This window comes from Tursiops truncatus, chromosome 9, assembly GCF_011762595.2.
Source record: "Tursiops truncatus isolate mTurTru1 chromosome 9, mTurTru1.mat.Y, whole genome shotgun sequence".
In the NCBI taxonomy this organism is placed as follows: Eukaryota; Metazoa; Chordata; class Mammalia; order Artiodactyla; family Delphinidae; genus Tursiops; species Tursiops truncatus.
The window spans coordinates 86,834,354-86,858,324 of record NC_047042.1 but is presented as its reverse complement, the minus strand read 5'-3'; the positions used below and the strand labels follow the sequence as shown (position 1 = coordinate 86,858,324).

Genomic DNA, 23,971 nt, shown 5'->3' with positions numbered 1-23,971 from the left:
GCAAGTCTCAATGAGGTGTTCCCAGGAGCTCTATCACTGGAAACACAGTACAATTAGCTCTCTGGGCCTGTCCTTGACCCAGGATGAAATACAGTGGGTGGTGTAGGCATACTAAGGGGACACGTCCAATGTGTCTGAATGGCAAGCAGAGGCTGCAGCTCTTGGGCGGTAGTTCACGGCTTGAATCCAGAACCAGTGCTCCTGGAAAGCTTCCATATTGCTGAGCATGGACATGGGCTGCTCGCTGGACCTAAGCTTCCTGTCAACTACAGCCAGGGCCAGATGGCATCAACATTCCCAGGCAGGGATACTCCGGGATGGGGCAATCTCCCTGTGCCTAGGGATTCTGCTCAGAAGTTTTGACTACTGGTTATCAACTAGAGAAGTCTAATGGCTTGCTTGAAGGCGGGGGTACCTCTTACTGGGTTGGACAGAGTTCTTGGGTCTGTCTTCCTGTTACTAGACAACAGCTTTTGGACCCCCTCACAGAATGCTAGCCCCCTTCAGGTAGAACACCCATGCTCCTCGAAGACTTTGTTTCCCAATTTCTTGCTTCCATGTAAGGTAAGTGAGCTTGTCCAAGAAGCGCTTCCTAGAGAAGTATATAAACTGAGACCAGTACTGCCAACATCTGGATTTTCCAGTCACTGAACAACTCTTTCCTCTACCCCTGCAGTGGAAAAGGGCCGTGATTAACCCATGCTTGGGGTCTTCTCTCTAGAAGTATGACCAGACTGAGTCTTTTCCCCCTGAACACAGACGTAGATGCATTTAGGTTTTATGGGTTACATCTTTTATTCCAAACTATAGAAGCATAAAGATGTTCTTCTTTTTTTAGTAAAAAAAACAATAATCCATAGATTTTATGGCCAAATCTCTAAAGTGATATAAATAGAGTATGTTGAAGGGAACTTAGAAAGAAAATGGCACCAAAAATTTCACTGGATTTTTTTCGGTACACGGGCCTCTCACTGTTGTGGCCTCTCCCGTTGCGGAGCACAGGCTCCGGACGCGCAGGCTCAGCGGCCATGGCTCACGGGCCTAGGCGCTCCGCGGCATGTGGGATCTTCCCGGACCGGGGCACGAACCCGCGTCCCCTGCATCGGCAGGCGGACTCTCAACCACTGCGCCACCAAGGAAGCCCTTCACTGGATTTTTAATATATATTTTATTTGCCTGCTAGGGTTGCCGTAACAGAGTACCGAGGATTGAATGGTTGAAAGTCACTGTCTCACAATTCTGGAGTCTAAAAGCCCAAGATCAATGTCAGCAGGGTTGGTTCCTTCTGAGGCTGTGCAGGAGAGTCTGTTCCAGGTCTCTCTACTAGCTTCTCATGTTTTGCTGGCAATCTTTGACCATCCTTGGCTTCTGCATCACCCAAGCTCCCTTGCTCTGTGTGTGTGTGTGTGTGTGTGTATGTCCAAATTTCTCCTTTGTATATGGACACCAATTATATTGGATTAAAGGTTCACCCTTCCCAAGTCTGACCTCATCTTAACTAAATGCATCTGTAATGACCCTACTTCCAAATAAGGTCACACACTGAGGTACTGGGATTAGGACTCCAATATTTGGAGTACATTTGCGGGGAGTTGAATTATGTACACAATTCAACCCAAAACACATATGTTTTGGTCTCTTATTTTTGGAAAAGAATACCTCTTCATTTAAAACACACACCAAAAAAGGGATCACAGAGCAAGTTCTGCCTTTCAAACGATTACTTTTCTTTTGTATCAAAGGAAGTATTAAGAGTAAATGAAAATGCTTTGAAAGTCAGGAGTCAAAAAGTGGCTGGGAAAAAAAAAAAAAAAAGTGGCTGGGTTGAAAGGCACATGTGTTACCACGAGGAAAGGGTCAGACTTGAGTGAACGTCTGACCCGCCCTTTTCACTGTGGGAACAGATGATAAATAAGCCCACTGAAGCCTAGTAGGCATTTTATTTTATTTTATTTTTTTAAATTCTGCTATGGACTGAATGTTTGTGTCCCTACCCCACCCTGCCCAAATTTATATATTGGAATCCTAACCCCCAATATGATGGTGTAAGGAGGTGAGACCTTTGAGAGGTAATTAGGTCAGGAGGTGAAGCCATCATGAATGAGATTAGTGCCCTTATAAGAAAAAGCGAAAGACAGCTTGCTTCCTCTCTCTGTTTTCCACCATGTGGGGACACAGCAAGAAGCCAGCCATCTGCAAACCAGGAAAAGGACCCTCGTCAGAACCCGGCCACGCTGGCCCCCTGATCTCAGACTTCTCAGCCTCCAGAAGTGTGAGAAAGAACTGTCTGCTGGTTAAGCCACTCAGCCTACAGTAATTTGTTATAACAGCCTAAACTAAGATATTCTTTCTCTCACTGTACTCCTATCAGGCTACCTAACTGTACTAAAAAATCCAGAGTGTGAATAAATCCTCAGAGATCTACAGTTTCAACACTGTCATTGTAATTTGTTAACTAACTATAATCTAGAGTCTCTAGTATCCTGTGAGATGTGCAGACTTGGGTGGCCATTTAGTGGGGCCTGTTGTTTTTCATCATCAAATTTATGAAAGGAAACCCAAAGTATTACAATAATAAAACTCAGAAATAAAGGAAAGCATTACTCCTTTTTTAAATTGACACTCTCATTATGACACATCACCCTCATAAAACATCTCTTTGCTGTGGCAGACTTTTTAAATGACATATTAATATTTTAAAGTTATATTAATACTTCAAATATTATAAAATGCTCATTGTTGAAAATATTGGGAAGAACAAAGAAAATAAAAATTGGCCACAATCCCACCACTAGAAGATAATAACTGATACTATTTTGGTATATATCTTTTTAGTGTTTTTTTTCTATACATACACATGAATAGTTTTAAACCTGTATTATGCTGGATATACATGTGCACCTGATATTTAACACACCATTTATATTATAAGCATTGATTTGTATTTAACTCTTTATAATTTATCTAAAATTTGTTTTAACATATAAAGTGATATAAGAAACTTAATTGTATCTTTAGGACCTATTTTTCCCATTTACTGAATATTTCATCAAATTCTCATGGATTTTTAATAATTTTTTTAGGATATAAAAATAAACCATATATATCCTGTACAGACGATTTAGAAGTTACAGGAAAAAAGATAAAGAAGAAAATGAAAATAACTGATAAATCTAGAGGAAGACCCACTGCTAATGTTTTAGTGTGCTTGCTTCCAGTCACTCTTGTCTACTTTGTTGCCATGCATTCAGAGAGACCAAACCCACGGACCCCTTCTAAAGAGTTCTTTACTTGATTCTCTGTCACTGCTCCGGCCACAGATGATTGGATAAAGGATGGTTGCTTGACCTAAGGGCAACAAATCTATAGACCAGCCTGTTACCTATGAGGGCTCTGGCTAGAGATTCTACTCAAGAGTGGCACCCGTAGCAGATAGTGATTGACTCAACCAGCCAGATCTTTGCTTGGGAAGTGTGGATTCAAGACCTATAGAGACATAGTCAATGGTAGTGGCAGAAACAGCAGAAGTAGAAAAGGAATGTAATAGAATACCCACAAAAGCCAAGCACTAAAATCAGTGGTGAAGGGTCTGATCTGGTCTATAAGGGGTTTAAATATCAAAAAGGGAGTTATTGAAAAGCTATTTGGTAGTTTATAGATTTAACGGAAAACTAGAGAACCCGGTTTTTAAACCTGGCAAGAGCAAAGGTAAGCTAGGTGCCAAGAACACAGCCAAGTTGCAATACAGGAAGAGACTGGTAGACACCATTGCTTGCGCTCCACAATGGATTCTTGATTCTTCCACCACTGGTGACTTGAATGATCTCTAACTGCCCCTGCATCAGTGTGTCACTCCCTCAAGTTTCAAAGTCCCAAAGAGAAGCTTCTTAGGTTCCAGTGAACCTAGGTTATAAGCCTGTGCCCTCCCTAGAGGGCCAAAATCTATTCTATTCAAATTCCATAGTGGGAGTTGGGGCCCTGCTTCCCAGCTTTAGGAATTCCCTGAAGTTTAAGGATGAGTGCCATCATTTGAACTAACCAGCAGAAAATAACTTATTCTATCCAATAAAACTCAACTCACCTCTTTTCAGAAGGTCCAAAGGGAGTTTTAAAGTAACCTCCATAAAGCTCGAAACTTTTCTTTAGTTCTAAAGCTGTAAAACAAGGTAGACTGTCGATGACGGGTGCTGGTACTAGACCCCTGAAATTGGAAATTGAAAAAACCCACAGAATTTTGTAATAATACCAAGCGTACACACATGTAATACCTAAATACTGACCTTTACACGTCCCAAGTAAATGCATACGCCAATAAAACCTATTTGGAATAATGTAATATATACACTCATAAGCATTCACGTCAGAGCTTGCCTTAGACACTGGCATTATTACATTCTAATTTGTAGATTAACCAAATTTGTATTTTTCTGAATATTCCTTATCAATTAAGACATTAATATAGGCAGATTTTCTTCCTACTGATTGGTACATATTCAATTGTAAACGCTCATTCATTTGTTATGTGAAGTCCAGCAATATATCAACTGCTATAAAAACTGAAATAGATATTTTCCAGTTTTGTTTATAATCTAATGTTTTGAAATAATACCAGAAAATATTTATAAAAATTCTAATATTGTACTTTCAACTGAACTCTAGTATAAAATATCTATTTTTCATCTATACTAGCCTGTTTCCCCAGAGTGACTTGAAAAGAATCATTAACTATTTTTAGTGAATAAATCCTACTGCTATTCACTCTAGACTTGCTAAATAGAGGTGCTATGTGCAAAGCAGCCCGACTGCATATAAATGCATGAAAATTCAAAGCATCCTTCTGCCCTAGTATAACCCATTTGGAGCTCAGATTTAAAACAGCTTAGTGTCCACAGTGTTTCAATAGGCATGGCCACTCTGCTGGTGAGAAGTCGCACAGGCCCCAGCTTTAGCTGCTCTGGGGGACAGTGCCCATCTCCTGGCCACCACCCTCCCATCCCCCAAGTAGAACTTTGTATATTCCACACAGCCTGCCTTTTGAATCAGACTACCCAAAGATAGCTTGCCAATGTGGAGAAAATTAACCACACTTTTTTTGCTATATAGCAGACAAAGACAAAACTTAATTTATATTGGTTAAAGATTTTTAACGGATCGCTTAATATTGCAGACAATAAAGAGAAGTGAAATTGAAAAACATTTTTAAATGGCTTTTGTATTCTGCTTCCCCGACTCACTGCACTTTAAAAAGCTCTTTAAAACACTATAATTAAGGTCTCGTCAGTGCTCTTAGTGACTTTCTGAAAACAGGGATCTCACTTTATTACTCAAATTTTCCAAAAGGTCACACAGAAAAGAGAATTCAGAATACTGAAGCCTATAACATTCATGAGAAAATAAAACACAAACATCTCATAAACATCGTGGTTATTCACTTTGAGTAAATCTTAAAGTCTAAATGTGCCTCTTCACATGTAATAATTAATAGTACAATAATTATTATAGCCACTAATATCTATGAAGCCTCTACTATGCATCAGGGACTAAGTGAAACATTGCATATTACGGAATAAGAATTCATGGCTTAATAAAGATACAATGGTCCCCATCCTGATGGAATTTACAGTTTAATGTGGAAAGGAGACATTAAACAAATGATCCCACAAATCATTAACTACTATTTTTTGAGATTCATGAAGGACAAGTATAGGATATTCAACAGGATATAATTAACCTTCCATCATCAAAGCCTTGGCGAAGGCTGATACTTATATTCAAACACCACCAGAAACATCATTCTTTGCAGTCTTCAAAGACTGCAAAAAATCATCAGTTTCTAGTAGCTGTGAGTATATTGTGCCTTTAAATATATATATAAATGAAAGGGAAATACAACTTCTAGTACTAGGTTTACTATTGAACCACTGGGTCCATTTTAGTACAAAGGTCCCTGCTTGTGTTGATGATTTAAGATTCATTTGGTATATTTGGATACTAAAAAATCAATTTAAAGATGCCCAGGTGTAAATAAATGTGATAAATCACTACCTTTGAAACAGGGATGTGTGATGAGGAGGTGTCTTTCCCATTAGGGCCTGCCGGGCTGTCTCATACTGTCTCGCCATAGACTCTCTTTCCTAGGCAAGAAATATGATTTAAAATTATATTGAAGTTAAAAATATGTCAGATGATTAAAATAGCTATAATCATTGTCTTCTTGCTAGAGACTGCCAAATGTGTGGAAAGAAAAAGGGAAAAAACATAGGCCTAAAAAACAATATTTGTTCAGTGGAAAGAAAGAAAACTTTATAAATAAAATAGAAATATTTTTATGAAGACTACAATTTAATATGTAAACTTTTATCTGACATCTAAATAATAATGAGGCAATTTTTTATTAAGATATCATGTTTATATATATATTTTTATCTTTTTAATGAGATTATCTCTCAAGGATACAGACTATTATTGTCTTTTTAGTTTTACCAGATCTTAGCACACCTAGTAACTAACTGATTGAATATATCCAACGATGTTAAGTATGATCCTGAAATAGGACAGATTAGGAGGTCTTCCTCCTATGTTTCACCAACACCCCATCACTATCACTAAATACTTGGTGAGCATTTGATTATGGAGATACAAAGATACAAAAAACATAGTCTTGGGACTTCCCTGGTGGTCCAGTGGTACAGAATCTGCCTTCCAATGCAGGGGACGCGGGTTCGATCCCTGGCCAGGTAACTAAGATCCCACATGCCGCAGGGCAACTAAGCCCGTGGGCCATGGCTAGAGAGAGAGCCCTTATACCACAACTACTGAGCCTGTGCGCCTCAACAAGAGAGCCCACGTGCCGCAACTACAGAGCCTACATGCTCTGGAGCCTACACGCCACAACTAGAGAGAAAACCCACATGCCACAACTAGAGGGAAGCCTGTGCACTGCAACGAAAAATCCTGCATGCTGCAACTAAGATCCGATGCAGCCAAAAAAAAAAAAGAAAAGAAAAGAAAAAAAAAACATAGTCTCTGCATTCAAAAGGTTTATAATCTGGTGTCAAAAGGCAACTGAAAAGAGGAAAAAACCAAAGATAGCACATGCTGTTCTATAACTATACACGCCGTTGAGAAATTCTAGGTCAAGCTTGTGAAATTGTTCCTTAGACACATGACACGAGAGCTAACATGCAGACTCATTGAACACAGTCTCTCAGGTGGATATTTGATTGCCAAGACCACTTTACTGTTCCCCTGACCATCATCTCCGTGGTTCTGCGTAAGCATAATGAGGAGAAAATGTCTGCTGGGTAGGAGGGAGGGGATTTATAATGGGATAAGAAAGGAAGAAACAAACTCTACTTACATTTTAACACTTAAAAACTATTTTAAATAGCTCCATAAATACATCTAAATTGTCTCATATTACTATAAAAGTACTACATATCAACTAAATCCACTGTCTTATTCTGTTGATTTGTTATTATTTTTCCCCCAATCATTCTATACTAGTATATACATTTTCTATTGTGATTTTACTTTATACCACCCTTATTTTTTTCCTATATTGATCCTTGATCTAAATTATATCATGACTGGGAAGACGACAGTGGTAGTGGAAGCATAGTTTTTGGACCTTCCAGAATTTCCATGTAAAAACAGATATAGCAACTAAATAGCAAAATGAAAACATATCAAACATTTACAAGAAAACTAGGTGACAAGCTCCCCTCAAAGCCCCCAATACAGGTGACAATAACCACAACACCTGCATGGTATCAGTGTCTATGTAAGAGGAAGCCAAAGAAAGAAACAGGGTGACTAAAAGACCTGAGAACAGGAGAGCCCCAAGATAGCTAAGAAGTGTTCACTAGGAAGCACAGCAGGACAATTTGGAAACCACGGATGAAACATAGGAGGGGTTGTTTCCATTCTAATAGTAGGTAAGAATAAGGGGTCCACAGTAAGTTCTGCAGGAGCTGGATCAACTGTGAATTCTTGAAACTAATCCACTAGGGCTCCCTTCTAAGACAGGGTTTTACACTAAAAAAAAGCTGATGGGGGTGGAATAAAAATTAATTGGGAAAGAGCAAACAGAGACATAGGAAAGAGGAAATCTAGACCAAAGCGGGAGAGTGGAACAGAACCAGGAAATCTCAGGAAGGAAACTGCCATATACCTTGATACTATTTGAAAAAACCACCTTCCTTTTAAATGTTTGAGAAAATGAATTTCACATAAAAATGAGAAAATTTCCAGTCAAATCCAATGCAAAGTTATAAGAAATAAGAGGAAAAGGAGAATAACATCTCTGTACACAATGAAGGGGAAACAGATAAAATCTATAATCTATTTAAAAATAAACTAAAAGACATTAAGAAAATGACACAAAACATTAAGGAACAAATAAATTACAATTTCTGCAAACTCACAAATGAGGTGCTGGAAATCAGGAAAGAATTAGAATATACAGGAAAAAGTCGCTTAGGAAATGAAAACTAAACTAGAAGAAATACAGGAGTGAATAAACACAACAAATAATGACTTAAGAGAAATAGAAAATGAAGGAAAAACTTTAACCTCAAAAAGAAATGAAGAAAGAGGTAAAAAGATTCAAGAGAAAATGACAAATATTTAAGATAGATAAAAAAGATCCAACATATCAACAATAAGAGATCTTGATAAAATAAGCCAAAACAAAGAAACAGGGGCTTCCCTGGTGGCAAAGTGGTTGAGAGTCCACCTGCCGATGCAGGGGACACGGGTTTGTGCCCCGGTCCAGGAAGATCCCACATGCCGCAGAGCGGCTAGGCCCATAAGCCATGGCCGCTGAGCCTGCGTGTCCGGAGCCTGTGCTCCGCAATGGGAGAGGCCACAACAGCGAGAGGCCCGTGTACCGTAAAACAAAACAAAACAAAACAAAACAAAGAAACAGGATAGATACTAAAAACTACAATTCAAGTGTAACAGACTGTTATCAACAGGCAAGAATGCAGGAAATATTTTTCCCACAGCCCTTTCTGTATCTAGTAGAGAATAAGCTTAGGCAATAAAACAACTAGAGAGACACTGACTTGGGGTCTAATGATGAGTATTAAGTATGAAGGTATTTGATAACTAAGACAAAATGAGAGTTAAAAGGGAGAGAGGATATGAGGACACGCTCTGATAGTACAGCTATAACATAATCACAAACAATGGTGGGAGGAACATTTGTAAAAACACTTTTTTATAAACTGCTTTCAGTTTTTATAATGGGTGCTGGTAGTATTTAGTACTGTTATTCTGAGACTCTTCTGTGTGTCATGTGGTTAAAACAAACGAGAAATTTAGTAAGATATTATAATTCTATCATCGCCTCTATCTCTGAGAAGCAGGACTCTCAGCGTGGAGAAAAGAAAAAATATGTAACAGAGAAGGAGTTAAGTAAAAATGCTGAAGTCTTGAATCCAAATTGGAAATATTAACTTGAACTCATGAAATATTTTATCTATCCACAGAATAGGCCTAGAAACAATGGCCACCCCAAGAGCAATGAGCATTCCTAGCAACCATGATGTGTTTTCTTGTACAACCATCTCCCACTTGAAGAAACCAAGACTTCTTGGACAAAAGACTGATTCCAGGTCTAGGACAGGTAATGAACAAAAGAGCATAGACTATCTCGTCATACCAACCAGTAAAATGGGTCACGTTAAAAGGACACAGGTGTCAACCTGCAGAAGCTCTAGCTGGCCAAAGATAGAATAATTTGAGTTTCGATAAGGATAAAAAATGCAGTGGGTGGATAGCCTTCAATATGCACAAATCAAAATCATAATGATTACAAATGATATTTTAAAATTAGTTGGTCACCTTCAGAGAATAACAGGAAACCAATTCATTATCTTGAAAAAGGCACTTGGACTGCTGATCCTACATGAACTGTACCACTTGGTAACTAGGTGGCAGATAAGAGAAGTATCTCTTTATAGTGTTATTCCAGCTAATAGATATAGTGTTGAACACCATGCCCTGAAAAATGTACTGAAGAGAAGAAAGCATTTTTCTTTTGGAGTCGAAATAGACACTGCTAAGTTGTGTTATCTCTGACAAGCTCCCTGAGCTGACCTGCCTCACAGTAGTGAAAGAAAATAGTGCTTAGTAGATGTAGGGCCCAATATTTTGTCATTACAGGTCCACTTTCTCACTGACCTTCATATCTTTGGGTGCTTTTTGATTGCACTGGCCTTATCTGCCACACACATATATTCACTAAATTGGCTTTGAATGAATTGGTCATTCAGCAATTTTTTTTCTAGAAAATTGGCTTTCAGTAACTTGGGCTGCTTCAGGAGTAAGGCTGTCCCCTAAGGAGATCAGAGGAGCTGGTTGGAGAAACAGATACAATTGAAGTTCTGAAAATAAAGCTTCTCCTAGAAGGCAAAGATCTACTCACAATAATTCCACAGCAAAAAATCTTCACACAAACACACACATAAATATACACTTACCCAACCAGTTATGACGTGTGGCCATGTGACTACCCAGGAATAGGGCTGGTTTTCAGAAGACACACACAAAACCAGCTCTGTTATTTTGTAATCACACCTTGACATGCACGTGGTGACAAACCACACACAAGGAAAGAGTAGAATATTAGAATAGAGGGGGTAAACCGAAAGACCTCACATACGCAGTAAGTTTAGGGTAGGTTTCAGGAAGAATGCAGTGTTCAACATAAGTGGAAAGGGTGCTTTTGAAAGAAACAGGACCAAAAAAGCATTGACAATGGGAATTCCTATTTAGTCCATCAGTGTCAAATGGCTCTCTTGACAGTTTCTACAGGTAAATATGAACATATTAAATCTACAGTTAAGACCCCAAAAAAGCACAAACATTTCTATCTTTTTCTTTTTTTGGAAGATTTATGATATAGGTTTTTGACAGAGATAGTGGCAATTACTTTCCTCAATCCACCATAAAGTTCCAAAAATACATAGGGATTTATGTTGGGAAAGTAAATGGTTAACAACATCTCCTAAGGCTTGCAATAAGGGGTTCATGAGATAATTTACACAAAAGCCCTTTCCAAACTATAAGTGACATATAAAGGCTATTTATGGCCTCCAATACAATCATAATATCTCATTAAAGCTTCTGTGGTGATGATCTTAAAAAGGTTTTGCTCATTTTGCAGCATTATAATGGCTAGACAAGAGGTTAATAACTTACGAAATATCTCAAAATTTGATAAATACTTAAAATTTCAAAATAGCATTGAATTCATAATCTTTACAAGAAAACGAGGTACTAAAAATAATCTTAGGCAAGTTCACCCCATATATATGACAGTGGCAATTAAGTACTACCTTTGTTCTAATTTTTGAGGGGTGAATCTGTTGGTTCTTGGGGGATTTGATTTGCTTTTCTATGAAACTACTCTGTTCCATTATACCTCCACCAGTACTGGCAGGCAAAATTACCAGAACCTCAGGCTGCAAGGGGTTTGAGTGCTGTTGCCATCATGGATGAGAAACTGCCCACCCTCTAACACAGGACACAGTAGATTTCTACACTAGGCTCTAGATGCCCTGGATTATGGGGGCTGAACAGTTTCTCAGGGAGGTGACTACAGGCAAGGAGTGGTGCTGGACATGTCAAAATTACATAAGAATTTTTGACAACACGTGGTCCACATACCTGCTCCCCTCCCGCCACCAAGGTGGCCCCTCTACTCTCGCATTGCCTTTTTATCATACCCTCCACCCTCCAGTTCCCCCATACTGTTCATTAGTTTTATATTGAGATGTCGGAGATGAATTACAGCTGAAAACCCACTGTGTGCGTGTTGTGTGTGTTTTTCATCTGTTCCTCTGTTCCTGCTCCTGGGTACCTGAGTGCCCTTGACCAGAGAAAAGCTATCTTTAGGGACTTCCCTGGCGGTCCAGTGGTTAAGACTTCACCTTCCAATGCAGGGGGTGTGGGTTCAATCCCTGGTTTGGGAGCTAAGATCCCACATGCCTCGCAGCCAAAAAAAACCAAAACATAAAACAGAAGCAATATTGTAACAAATTCAATACTTAAAAAAACATGGTCCACATAAAAATAAAATCTTAAAAAAAGAAAAAAAAGAAAAGCTACCTTTAATTAGGCCTGAAAATTTTCTAACAGGTAATATTCAGATTTGTCATATTTAAATAAATCATGGATACCCACTAACGGGCAGAGGGTGTGACTCAACGGTGTGTTTCTCATCGGTGTGAATGATGTTGTGCGGCAGGACAGTCTAACTGGGACGTGAGCTGGCTCCGGTTGTCAAGACACAGACTTGTGATTAAAGAATAAAGGTGGCTAAGGATGTGTGCTCTGGAGTTTTTACAGTCTGGATATGCCATGTCCTGGGAGATTAAAAGAAGACCTTATATTTGAAAGTCTAAGCTCCAAGAAGCATGAAGCTGTACAGGACAGCAGGTGCAGAGAGAAAGTGGTAGACTGACTTGAAAAGAGCTGGGTTTCCCAGGACTGCAAGGACAGAGGCTGACGGGCTCCTCATGTCGAGTGCGCTCCCAGGGTGTGGTGAGACCTTGGGGGTCGGCACTGGGTGAACATACAAGCAGGAGAGGATCTGGAGAATACCAGAGCCCCTGGCTCAGAATGGAACTCCGGGTTTCAGACAAGGAACATCTCCATGGTAACCATGATAGTCTGGAGACCAGAGGCCCTTCCCTAAGTTTCTAGCATGACATAAACCTCAGGATTCTTGAACTTAATCCAAAGAATGGGAGTGATCCCCACTCCTAATGACTGATATTTGATTTCCCACAGATCCTGGTAGGTGGGAACAATTCCAGAGTTAACTTATTTTGGATAAATAAATAGGGCATTTCCTGTACTCCAGTATCAGGATACAAATTTATATTATTTTTAGATGTTTAGAGTGCACCCATCCCCTGCTGCTTCTAAGAGGCCAGAATGTGTATCAAGTGGCCCTGCCTTTTGCCCTGACACTGGTGACAGGACAAGCAGTTTAATTTGATCTGTGTGGTATGGCTAAAAAGTCCAGCTGTGCCAATTAGATTGCTTTGCTTTCCACAGTATGAATTAAAGATACGGAGAGAAGTGGCCAGGAATTGTGGGCATAGAGCCACAGGCAGAGAGCCATGGTGAGTCAGGGCTGGCACGTGTGCAAATGAGTTCAAATTATGTGGGAGGGAAGCTGAGTGAGTGGAGGAGGCCAGCCAGGAGAGAGAGGACAACAGAGCACGGGAAAAACAGAAGCAGAGATGAGAGGAACTTGATGCCTTTGGGACGCACTTTCCAACCCTATTTCTGGTTCCTGTGAGATCTGTACTTCATCCCTGCTCCCGATGCACTGTGAATCCACTCATCATATATTTTTTAATAATGGAACTACCTCTTACTTAAGCTGACTTTAACGGGTATCTGTTCCTTGTACTTCAAACATCCCATTCTTATGACTTAATCAGAGCAGAATGTATAGCTATGCCCATGTACACCACAGCCCTAGACTTTTCATCTGAAGTAACCAGTCTGATTCTTGTGACCACTGCCCATGGTTCTGACTTTAGAAGACAATGGGATTATTTGCTTAGAACAGGCAAGGCTTAGGGAAACACGACCAAGGAGCTGACAACCAAATCAGAAGTTCTGTCCCTTCTGAGGCAATGGCAACGATCTAGGTCTCTGTGTTCCCAGACCATCACAGAAAAACCATCACAAACAGAAAAGAGCATGACCTAATATGAAGGTAGGGCCAGCTTCCACATATCCTGACTTCTCTGAGTTCTCAAAGAACGGGATCTTTTAAGTCATAGGATGGGTCTAAGTACTGCAAGGTTATAAGACATGGACTCTTTGAGTGGACTCACTTTGAAGGCTCAGCACAAGAATACGCAACATTATATCCCAACAGTAAAGCAAGTTTTCCCTTGAAATACATATTCTACAGTATTAATTCTATGTAGTTCTTGTCTATGCTTGTTAAATAGGAGAACTGAGCATCAGAACTTCCACTGGGAGACTGGGGGAAAGGTACTCAAAAAAATCTACACTGTATATTCTGTTTTTAGAACCCATGCCTATTCTTAGAGGTGTAGAAAGAGGGGGAAAAAACTTGTCTTCAGCTGACACCAGTCAGAGGACAGTTTTGGTGAAACTTATTAGTCTTGAAATATCCAATGCCCTTTTTGTCTGACTTTTGTAATGCTCAGTTCCAGCTTCCCTCACCCCTCTATCCCTTCTTACCGCTGGTATGTTTTTGCCTGAAAGTTTGGCCCATAATTTCACAAAGTAGTTTCTGTCTGCAAAATCCAGGGACTCAAATTCACTCGAAGCTCTAAACTTCTTCGAAGTCTTTTCAGGTTTCAGCTGAGGTTTCTTAATATCTGCTAGGGAAAAAAGTAAAGTTGAAAATAAAAGGCATAAAATTGGATAAAGCAACTTTCTGAAGTAAGAGAATGTTTTATACGTGGATTTGCCCAAACACAATAAAGTGTATACTTAAAGTCTGTGCATTTCAACTTGAAAGTAAGATAACTAAAAATTTATGTCTCAGAACACGATAACAATAATAATTATTATTGAAAATTATAAAGTCAGCCTGCAGCACCTAGTAGACATGTCCTGGGAGTACCCTTAGTGTTCAAATAATACAGACTTATGAATGGAATTAAAGGAAGTAAAACTTAACAAAAACAATGGCTTTCAGATACTTAAGTGAACAGTCCCCTTTATAATTACTTTCCATTTGACAAAATTGTCCTAAAAGGCTAAAATCATCATCATCATCATCATCATCATCATGCAACACTAAGAAAAACCTTTTTAAAAGAATGGAGTGGATGATGAGGTCAGTATTTAACAGAATTTACACATAAATACTGTCTAATGTTCCCTACAAAACATCAGAATGTCCAGAGGCCTAGAATATAAAGAATCTAAATTTCTATCACTGCTCACGTATAGCGGGCCCAGGTGTACATACATTTGGATTTATTAGGAACATCAACACTTACAGTATTGCTACAAAAATGCCAAAATAAATAGTCTCCACACCTACACTAGCCAATACGGCTGACTGAGCAGATGTGGGAAGCTAGCCCCACCCAAGGCAAAATAAATAGTGGATAACATATAACAGAAATTTGTTTTTATCACATAGCAAAACTGAAACCAAGCAAGAAAAATTTCCAGGTGCTGGAAGTGAAGTGAAGATTCCAAGTCAGAGGAGTGGAAATTGATGTCAAGAGGTCAGAGAGTGCCTCAGGGGCTGAGGTTTCTGGACTGAGAGGCAAGGCCAGTCCCTGTGTGCTTAATGTACGAGACCTGGGCTCTCTATTAGGCGAGAAGTGGGAAAGGGAGTGTCTGGAAATCTCAGCCCACAGACCTCAGGACTTAGCCTGGGCACAGTCTCACCTGGACTGAGGGTGGAGACACCCGTGGGAAATCAGACCTCTACTCCTGGGCTGTGTGCTGGTATGGAATCTGAAATTGAACTCCTACCAAATTGTGTGGCAATCCCTAGCTGATAAAAAGAAGGTACAGGGCTTCCCTGGTGGAGCAGTGGTTGAGGGTCCGCCTGCTGATGCAGGGGACATGGGTTCGTGCCCCGGTCCGGGAAGATCCCACATGCCGCGGAGCGGCTCCCGTGAGCCATGGCCGCTGAACCTGCACGTCCGGAGCCTGTGCTCCACAACAGGAGAGGCCGCAACAGTGAGAGGCCTGCGTACTGCAAAAAAAAAAAAAAAAAAAAAAGAAGGTACAAGCTGGACTTCCCTGGTGGTCCAGTGGGTAAGAATCCACCTGCCATTGCAGGGGACATGGGTTCAATCCCTGGCTCAGGAAGATCCCACATGCTGCGAAGCAACTAAGCCCATGAACCACAACTACTGAAGCCCGCATGCTCTAGAGCCTGCATGCCACAACTACTGAGCCTGCGTACCACGACTACTGAAGTCTACACACTCTAGAGCCTGCACACCACAATTACTGAACCCATACACCGCAACTACTGAAGCCCGCATGCTTTAGGGCCCATGTACCGCAACTACTGAGCCCGTGTGCTGCAACTACCAAAGCCCGCACACCTAGAGCCTGTGCTCCGCAACAAGAGAAGCCACCGCAGTGAGAAGCCCGTGCACCTCAACGAAGAGTAGCCCCCACTTGCCGTAACTAGAGAAAGCCTGTGTGCAGCAACGAAGACCCAGCACAGCATAAACAAATAAATTAGAAAAAAAAAAAGTAGGTAAAAGGTGTTGCAGACAAGTAAAAGTATTGAACCATGGTAGGGAAGCCTAAAGCTCCACAACCCAGCACCAGTCTTGAGAGAGGGGGAGAGACTCAGAAGATGCAACAAATGGGCAAATCCACAGCCAAGAAATTCCAGGTGATAGAGCATTCTGGAAAGAACATTGAAGTAACTATGTTCATAACAATCACAGGTAATAGGACACGATTATTATGTGGAAACACACCTGCTAAATCTTCATAATGGAAAAGCCATTCAACCCGTATCGGTTGAGCACCTACTATGTGCCAGACAGCGCTCTGGGTGTTGGGATAGAGCAGTAAATAAAATGTCCTTGACCTGTGGGACTTACATTCTAATGTTGAAGACAGACAATAACACCAGATAATGTCAGGTAGTAGTGATAAGTGCGATGAAGGACCAGGCAGGCAGATAAGGAGACAGTGAGAGACAGCATGATGGCCAAAGGAAGTCCTCCCTAAGATGGTGACATCTGCACAGTGATCGGAAGTCATAAAGAAGGAAGGCATTCAAATATCTGGGGCAAAAGCATATCAGGCAGAGAGAGTGGCTTTGTATAAAGACCCAGAAGCATGCTTAACACAACTGAATTACAGTAAAGAATTCAGCATGGCTGAAACAAGGCAAACTAACAACCGAAAACGAGACGGAAGGGCTGAATCTTATGCTCATTAAAAAACAAACAAATAAACAAAACCAAAACACTTGTCCTCTTGATGGGACTCTAAGAACAGAGCATTGTGAAAAAGACCAGATGAATCTGAAAAAAAAAGATGAAATTTAAAGAAATAGAAGCTATATTTATATAATTTCCATAGAAATGACCCTCTCTATGTATAAAAGCTTATTTAAAATATAGTATATATTTGTGTCAGGGTTCCTTCTTCCAGCTTTCTCAGACGTAAGCCAATTGTACTATGATGTAAACAAACCAAGTTCTATCTGATGATACAACGCAGCTGTAATTCAACAGTTTAATGTCTTAATGGTTTCTCAGCAACAAAACAATTTGGGTAAAAATAATGTGTTTAGATTACTATTAAACTACATTGTAATGCTGCCACTTTAGGGACTCGGACTCCTATAATAAAGAGTTTCATACAGTTCTTAATATAGTTTCAAATGTCTTAATACATTAATGAACAAGAGATCTTACTTCTCAATTAAAAAAAACAACCCCGTTACCAGTGTTATAATACCCTGAAACCAAGTTTCTTAAAGTGATCTTATTCAAAGTATCTAAAAGTCAACCTTGAGGCAACATTAAATTATGTATATAAGTTACTGTACAGTCCGCAAAAATGACCAAGTTCTTCAGTATATAAGCTGGTTACATTTACTTAAACACCTACAATGAAGCCTAAGTGAATGTAATGATGCATGACAGATCTTCAAGCTATTTTATGGATTGGTATCATTACCGAATGTAAGAAAATATAAATGAAATATCTGGAACAACCAGAACTACATCTCAAATTAATTCAAAATAACTTAGACCTTTTGTTTAGAATTATCTCTCTCTGCAGTCAAGTGAATTAAAATAATATTCGTATAAAACATTTTAAGAGAATAACCACAGAATCCAACCAAAATAACAAATGCAGTAGAAGCCATGCACCTAAGATAAAACATCTGTGTATATTTCATAACACATTATGACACAGACTATATAGGGCCCTTTACTGCAAAAAAGAAAGGAGAAAATAAAAGATGCTGATGATCTGATATTATAGGCACACAGCCATTTCAATAACGAGTAATAAAATTAGAATTTGGGGGTCAGATTGTGTATATTTTGAAAAACAAAAATCCCTATTTTGATAACCAATTTTTCTACAGCAGTAAGGTTACTTGTATAGCAAAACAACTAAGTCAATCTCCTGTCTAAAAACATGAGACCAAATTAATATTTAAATAAAACTTTGCCAAAAAAAAAAAAATCAGCACCAGTGTTTGTCTCTCTTTGAAAACACTTGGAAATGTATGACTTGGAAGTAGGCTTTAATTTTCATACAAAAGTTCTCAGATAGCCAGAATCATTCAGTTTTTCCCACTCAAATGGGGCTTAAAAAACATGTTTATTCTGGTAGTAGTGAGGTTTTTTAAATTAGCAAGAGTAATTTACACTACCATGATTAAATACATATACATATGTAAAATGTAAATAGCTATAAAAATCCCTGTAAAAGTCTCAATGCTGAAATATGTAACCATAAAAAGGACCAAAAGCAAATTAAAGCATAATAATCTGCTACACAATTTAAAATATTTATTTATTTTTGATAGGATAGTTGCATAATTCACGGTTAAGGGAAATGCTCAGTTCATTAGAAAGTATTATCACAAAACTGAAGGTGCCAAAAGAAGCCATTTTTTCCAGGACAGAATTAAATCTTATAAGTCTTGACTATCTGTGTTTCTGAGAAAGGAATAATAGCAACTAGAAAAATAATCATTTCACATAATATCCATAAAAATTTTCCATAGCAAAATAAGCTGTTATAGTAGAAAGCTATCATATAGTAATAATGTTCATGCTATACATGATAAAATGAATGCACATACTAAACTATTCTAACAGTAAAGTGCTATATTCTTGAGTGTCCAATCAAAGGAATAATCAGCTATTTAAACAGAGAACAGATTCTACATCAGGACAAAGGAAGCATGTGAACGGGCCTTCTCACACTGAAAGAATGAGGTACAAAAAGAATGCTTTTTTCCATTGAACTTCATACTTTGAAATGTCTTCAGTAGAGCTGAACTAATGGGTTAAATATTTGGACACTGTATAGAGGATGTCCTAAATAAAACATAAAACAATAGTACCATGAATTTCAGGGTTTCTTTTAAATGAATGAGTTTATCATGAAGTAGTTAACTGACACTTTGAAGGAGAGAGGATGTAGGACAGATAAACTTCAAGAGTGGAAACTTGATGCATAAGATTTGGACGTGTACAGAATTTGGGATAAGGAGAGAAGGAAAGGGTAGCTATGGCTGACAGAAAATAGGACAGAAACATTCAGGGAGCTGGAACACAAACTAAAGGCTTCCTCTCCTTTGAGCAGTACGTTTGATAACTAAATTTCCGATGTGACTTCCACCCAACCCTACACCCCACCTCTGCTAAGTGTAGTTTTCGTTTGCAAGAGCTCATCCTTCAAGAACAACATTTTCAAAGATGTTGTTTCATTGGTCACTTCTCAAGCAAAGACATCTTTTGTCTTGCTTCCTTTTGCTATCTTTGTCCTTGGAAACCAAGGGTCTTTAGATCCGGTACCATGTAGAAGCCAGTCTCTGTTTCAACCTACCACAAAGAGAAAACAAAATGCCAGCTATCTGGTAGTTTATTCCTGAGTCAAGTAACTTGATGCCATTTACCATCTAACCTAGACGAAACACAGAATGTAAATGCCTTTGATATTATCAATGACATAATAACAATAAAAATAATAGATAACATTTACTGAGCATGCTACGTTCTAGGCGCTATTACAAGTCTCTTCCATGTGTATCACATGTCAATTTCATAATAACCTCGGAACTGATGTCTCCTCACTCAGTTCTCCAGGCTGCAATGCTACCTGTGAATGTGCGTTAAAGAATCTCTTGATCTCAGTAACATTTTCCTGAACTGCAATTTCTTTCCAATATAATCCTGATTCTGTTTAAGGCCCTTTATTCAATTAAGGTTGTCAAAAATTTTAAAGGATTTTCAGAGAAGACCGCATCATTTGCCAAATATTTCCACCAGTCCTTTCCAATTAAGGATAAAATGCTACTGGGACTTCCCTGGCAGTCCAATGGTTAGGACTTCGCCTTCCAATGCAGGGGGGTGTGCGGGTTCGATTCCTGGTCAGGGAGCTGAGATCCCACATGCCTCGTGGCCAAGGAACCAAGACATAAAGCAGAAGCAATGTTGTAACAAATTCAATAAAGACTTTGAAGATGGTCTACATCAACAACAAACAAAAATCTTAAAAAAAAAAAGGATAAAATGCTATTTAAAAATTTTTTTTTTTACTGCTTACATGTTAATGCTAACAAACACTCATATAAGTACTTACTATGTGCCAGACATTGTTCTGGGTGTTTTTCAATATATTAACTCATTTAATCCTCACAATAATCTTGAGGCAGGTACTTTATTATCTCCATTTTATATTACATGAGACTTTTGTAAACTGCTCAAGGTCACACAGCTAGATTATACTGGAACTGGAATTTCCAATGAAAATTTTGACTCAGTGTTATCTGAAATCATGAATTTCTAAGGTTACAAACTTTTTAAAAAATGTCTCCAGCTTTTGCTAATCAGGACTGCTCTCTCATCATCACCTTTGAGATGAACGATTTGGTGGTCTAACATTATTTATCATCAACACAAAGAAACAGTCTCTTCTTATTTTCTTTTCTGAATGCCTGTCAATAAAGAAATGTGATTTCTAGAATGATGTCTTTAAATTCATTTATGGACAGACTGTGATTTGGAGGAACCTTTATAGTAACGAGGTGATTTTCAGTGTTGTCGTGAAACAAAAGGAAAGGGAACCAGCTAAGGACTTAGTGGTTAAAACACTATCGATCAAGACTGGTTTTTTTAGCTTTACATAAGAACTTTATACTATGCATAAAAATTTTCAATATACCTTATCCAGAGTCCTAACACTGACAAAGAGCATAACTGCTAATACACTGAATCCTTCCGCTGTCACAGAAAATAATTCAGTATAAATCACGCCAATCCATCCCACCTCACTTGAAGGCAACCTGAGCAGGGTAGTACCTGGTCAGTAGGCTTCTAAGAACAGAACCATAGCAAACCTCCAGAGCACTCAGTACAGGGTTTTTCAAAAACTGCAGGCTGCAGACTAAATTGTGAAATCAGTTTAATAGGTCATGACCAGTGTGTTAAAGAATTAAGATTGAATAGAATAGAAGGTATCAGAGTTTATCACCACAGTGAAGGTATTTCATTATACCTTTGTTTCCATGTGTGTAGGTCTGTGTGTAGGTTATGATATTATGAGCTGTACCCCTAGTTACCGGTTTTGGACTAGAAAGTTTGAAAGCCACTGATCTAATGAGTACTAACTCTGCAATTTTCTAGTACTAGGCTCTCTATTTAATAAAATAGGCTTCCGGGTTCTTCAGAGCCAGCCAGTAGAGCTAGTTGTAGTGAACAGATCACAGATTATAAAAGGAACCTTAAATTTCAGCCAGTCCGACTAATCACCCAACCTAAGGAGACTTTCTGTGAGATTCCCATCACAGAGCATCTAAGTTATGGGGAGAGCCTGTCTGCTCCTCTGTACATGACTCTGACTCCTAGAAAGTTCCCATTAAGCCAAATCAAAATAGAATATTAGGGTGCTGCTTTCACAGGACAGCTTTTCATATGTGGGAATTTACTTCTATATAACTTTTTCTGAATACACACAGGCTTGTTGTAGAAAATTTACAAAATACTAAAAAGCATAAAAGAGAAAATAAAAATTACCCATAATCTAACAACCCAGAGCTGACAACTGGAACCATACTAGCTGTACCTCCTTAACCTGCTTTCTTCTTAATAAGTAACAAATATGTTCCTCTTCCAAAATTCTACAACATGATTATAAGGGCAACATACAGCTGAACCAGAACTTTTGGCCCATAACTTATTTCTGAAATCCCATTAGCTGGCTTAATTATTTCCAGGTTTTATTACAAAGACATTAATATGAACACCCTTGTACATACCATATTTCCTTATAATTCTTGGATTGGAATTGCTAGGTTAAAGACATGCAATATTTGGAGGCTTTGACAGGTACTGTAAAGCTGTCCCCAGAAAAGTTGTGCCCATTTAGCTTCCCAATGATGATAGAGAAAGTGCATTGACCCTCAGCCTCACCGAGAACAGGCATTTGTTTTCCATCTTTGCCACTCTGGTACCCAAAAAAGTCTATTCTGTTTTGACTTAAGTGAGAGTGAAACTTAAATACTTTTTGACATATTTTTTGGCCATTTTTACTTCCCCTTCTGTAAATTACTACCAAATTACCCTTTGTCCAATTATCTTTTGAGGTTTGAAAAGAATTGATTTAGCTCTTTAAATATTTGAAGAAGGCTCTTGCACCCAGTGGAATTATCATCTCTGTTGATTTGAATACTAAATGCCAGACTTCTTTTAAAAAGCTGAAGATTGTATTAGCTAATAGAATGACTAAAGTCCACAACGTTCTTTTTTTTCCCCATAAAGATCCCTTTGCTGAGGAACATAGCATATGAAAGTGATATGAACTTTGTTTGTAAATGTAGATGGAAAATGACAATTTTTTAAATATTTATGTTCTACAGTTAAAAAGCAGAAGTTCCCCTTATACTGAGAAAAATCAATAATAGCTGTTAAAAACCTCTCACCAAGGGAGGAGTTGGTAATCTTTTCTATTCCTTTCCTTGAACAACAAACAAAATGTCCAGCTGCACTGAATCTGAGATGTTAATACGACCAAAACACAAACACGAACCTGACACCATCATGGACCCCGGGGAAGGGCGTTAGAACTTCTTCCAAGTCAAAAGATGGGAAATTGGGCGTCTCACTTTGCATGAGAACCCTAATGAAAATGCAGCCCCAAATGCCTTAAGGAGCCTCAGAAACAGCTGCCCGAGGAGGAGACCAAGGAAATTTCTATAGTTTTTCACCTCAGTGAGGTACTAGTGCCTCTAAAATGCCCCATACAAAGGTCCTAAAGGTGGGTGGGTATCCTGATTTTCCTCCTCTCTTTCACAGTCTGCACTCCCTCTACATCCAGTCCAATATCTTGAATCTGCCCATTCCTGCCACAATGCCTTATTTCAGGCCCTTACTAACTTCCTGTCAGGACTAATGCAATAGCTTCCCAGCATTCCTGCTGCCATCTAAATTGCCCTCTTTAAAGTGATCCTCTACGCGCTGACTCGAAACAGATGCCTCTAAGATAAAAAAAATTTCACCATTCAATGGCTCCCCATTGTCAGAAGATCAAGTTTCCAATCTCACGAGCACAGCACAATGTGCCCTTTGGAGCTACGTACGCCTATAGCTCTCCTGACACTTCGGTCCAGAAGATGCTACGCCTGCTCTTCCCTCCACGCTTAGGCAGATGCTGTTCCCTCGTCTGAGACCTTCCCTTCCCTTCCATCAGTCTGCTGACTGCTCTGCAACCTTGAGGACTTGGCTGAAAGGATGACTTCCTCTTGGAAGTGTTTTCTGATCCAGTTCTCACATCCCAGCCTGAATTCAGTGGCCTTTCTTAGTATTCTTATGGCGTTCTGGGAGTTTCCTTCTCTATTTGATGTTAACCCTATCCTAGCGTGCTGTGGGGCCTCCAGCTGCCCTGATCACATGTAATGAACCTTCCTATCCGTCTCCCTTGAGAAGAGAGAGCTCCTTGGAGTGTCCTCACCACCTTACTCTATGTAGAAACTATCACAGTGTCTGGCATATATGAAGTACTCAATCAATGCTTGTTGGGGGACTTGAACTAACTTAAGAAAAATAAGTTATGAGATGTTAAAAAATTCACCTTATTCATTTCATCTTGGACAAACCAGACAAATCAGAGTGTAATTATTAGTATAACATAGGCTCTTCATTATACAAGAAGAGTCCTGCATCCTGGATTATAAAAATATCAATTTTCTCTACTGCACTTGAAATAACACTTAACATACACA

The 23,971-nt window shown here is 39.1% G+C and overlaps 1 protein-coding gene across 1 annotated transcript in view; it reads right to left on the bottom strand.

The window, feature by feature from the left end:
* The window catches only part of LOC101338287 (leucine-rich repeat and guanylate kinase domain-containing protein), a 126,573-nt gene that overhangs the window by 10,435 nt on the left and 92,167 nt on the right, over nt 1-23,971 (bottom strand). The window contains 3 exon segments of the mRNA XM_033863285.2: nt 4,082-4,201; nt 6,046-6,134; nt 14,242-14,381. Coding sequence (XP_033719176.1) covers nt 4,082-4,201; nt 6,046-6,134; nt 14,242-14,381 — 349 coding nt within the window.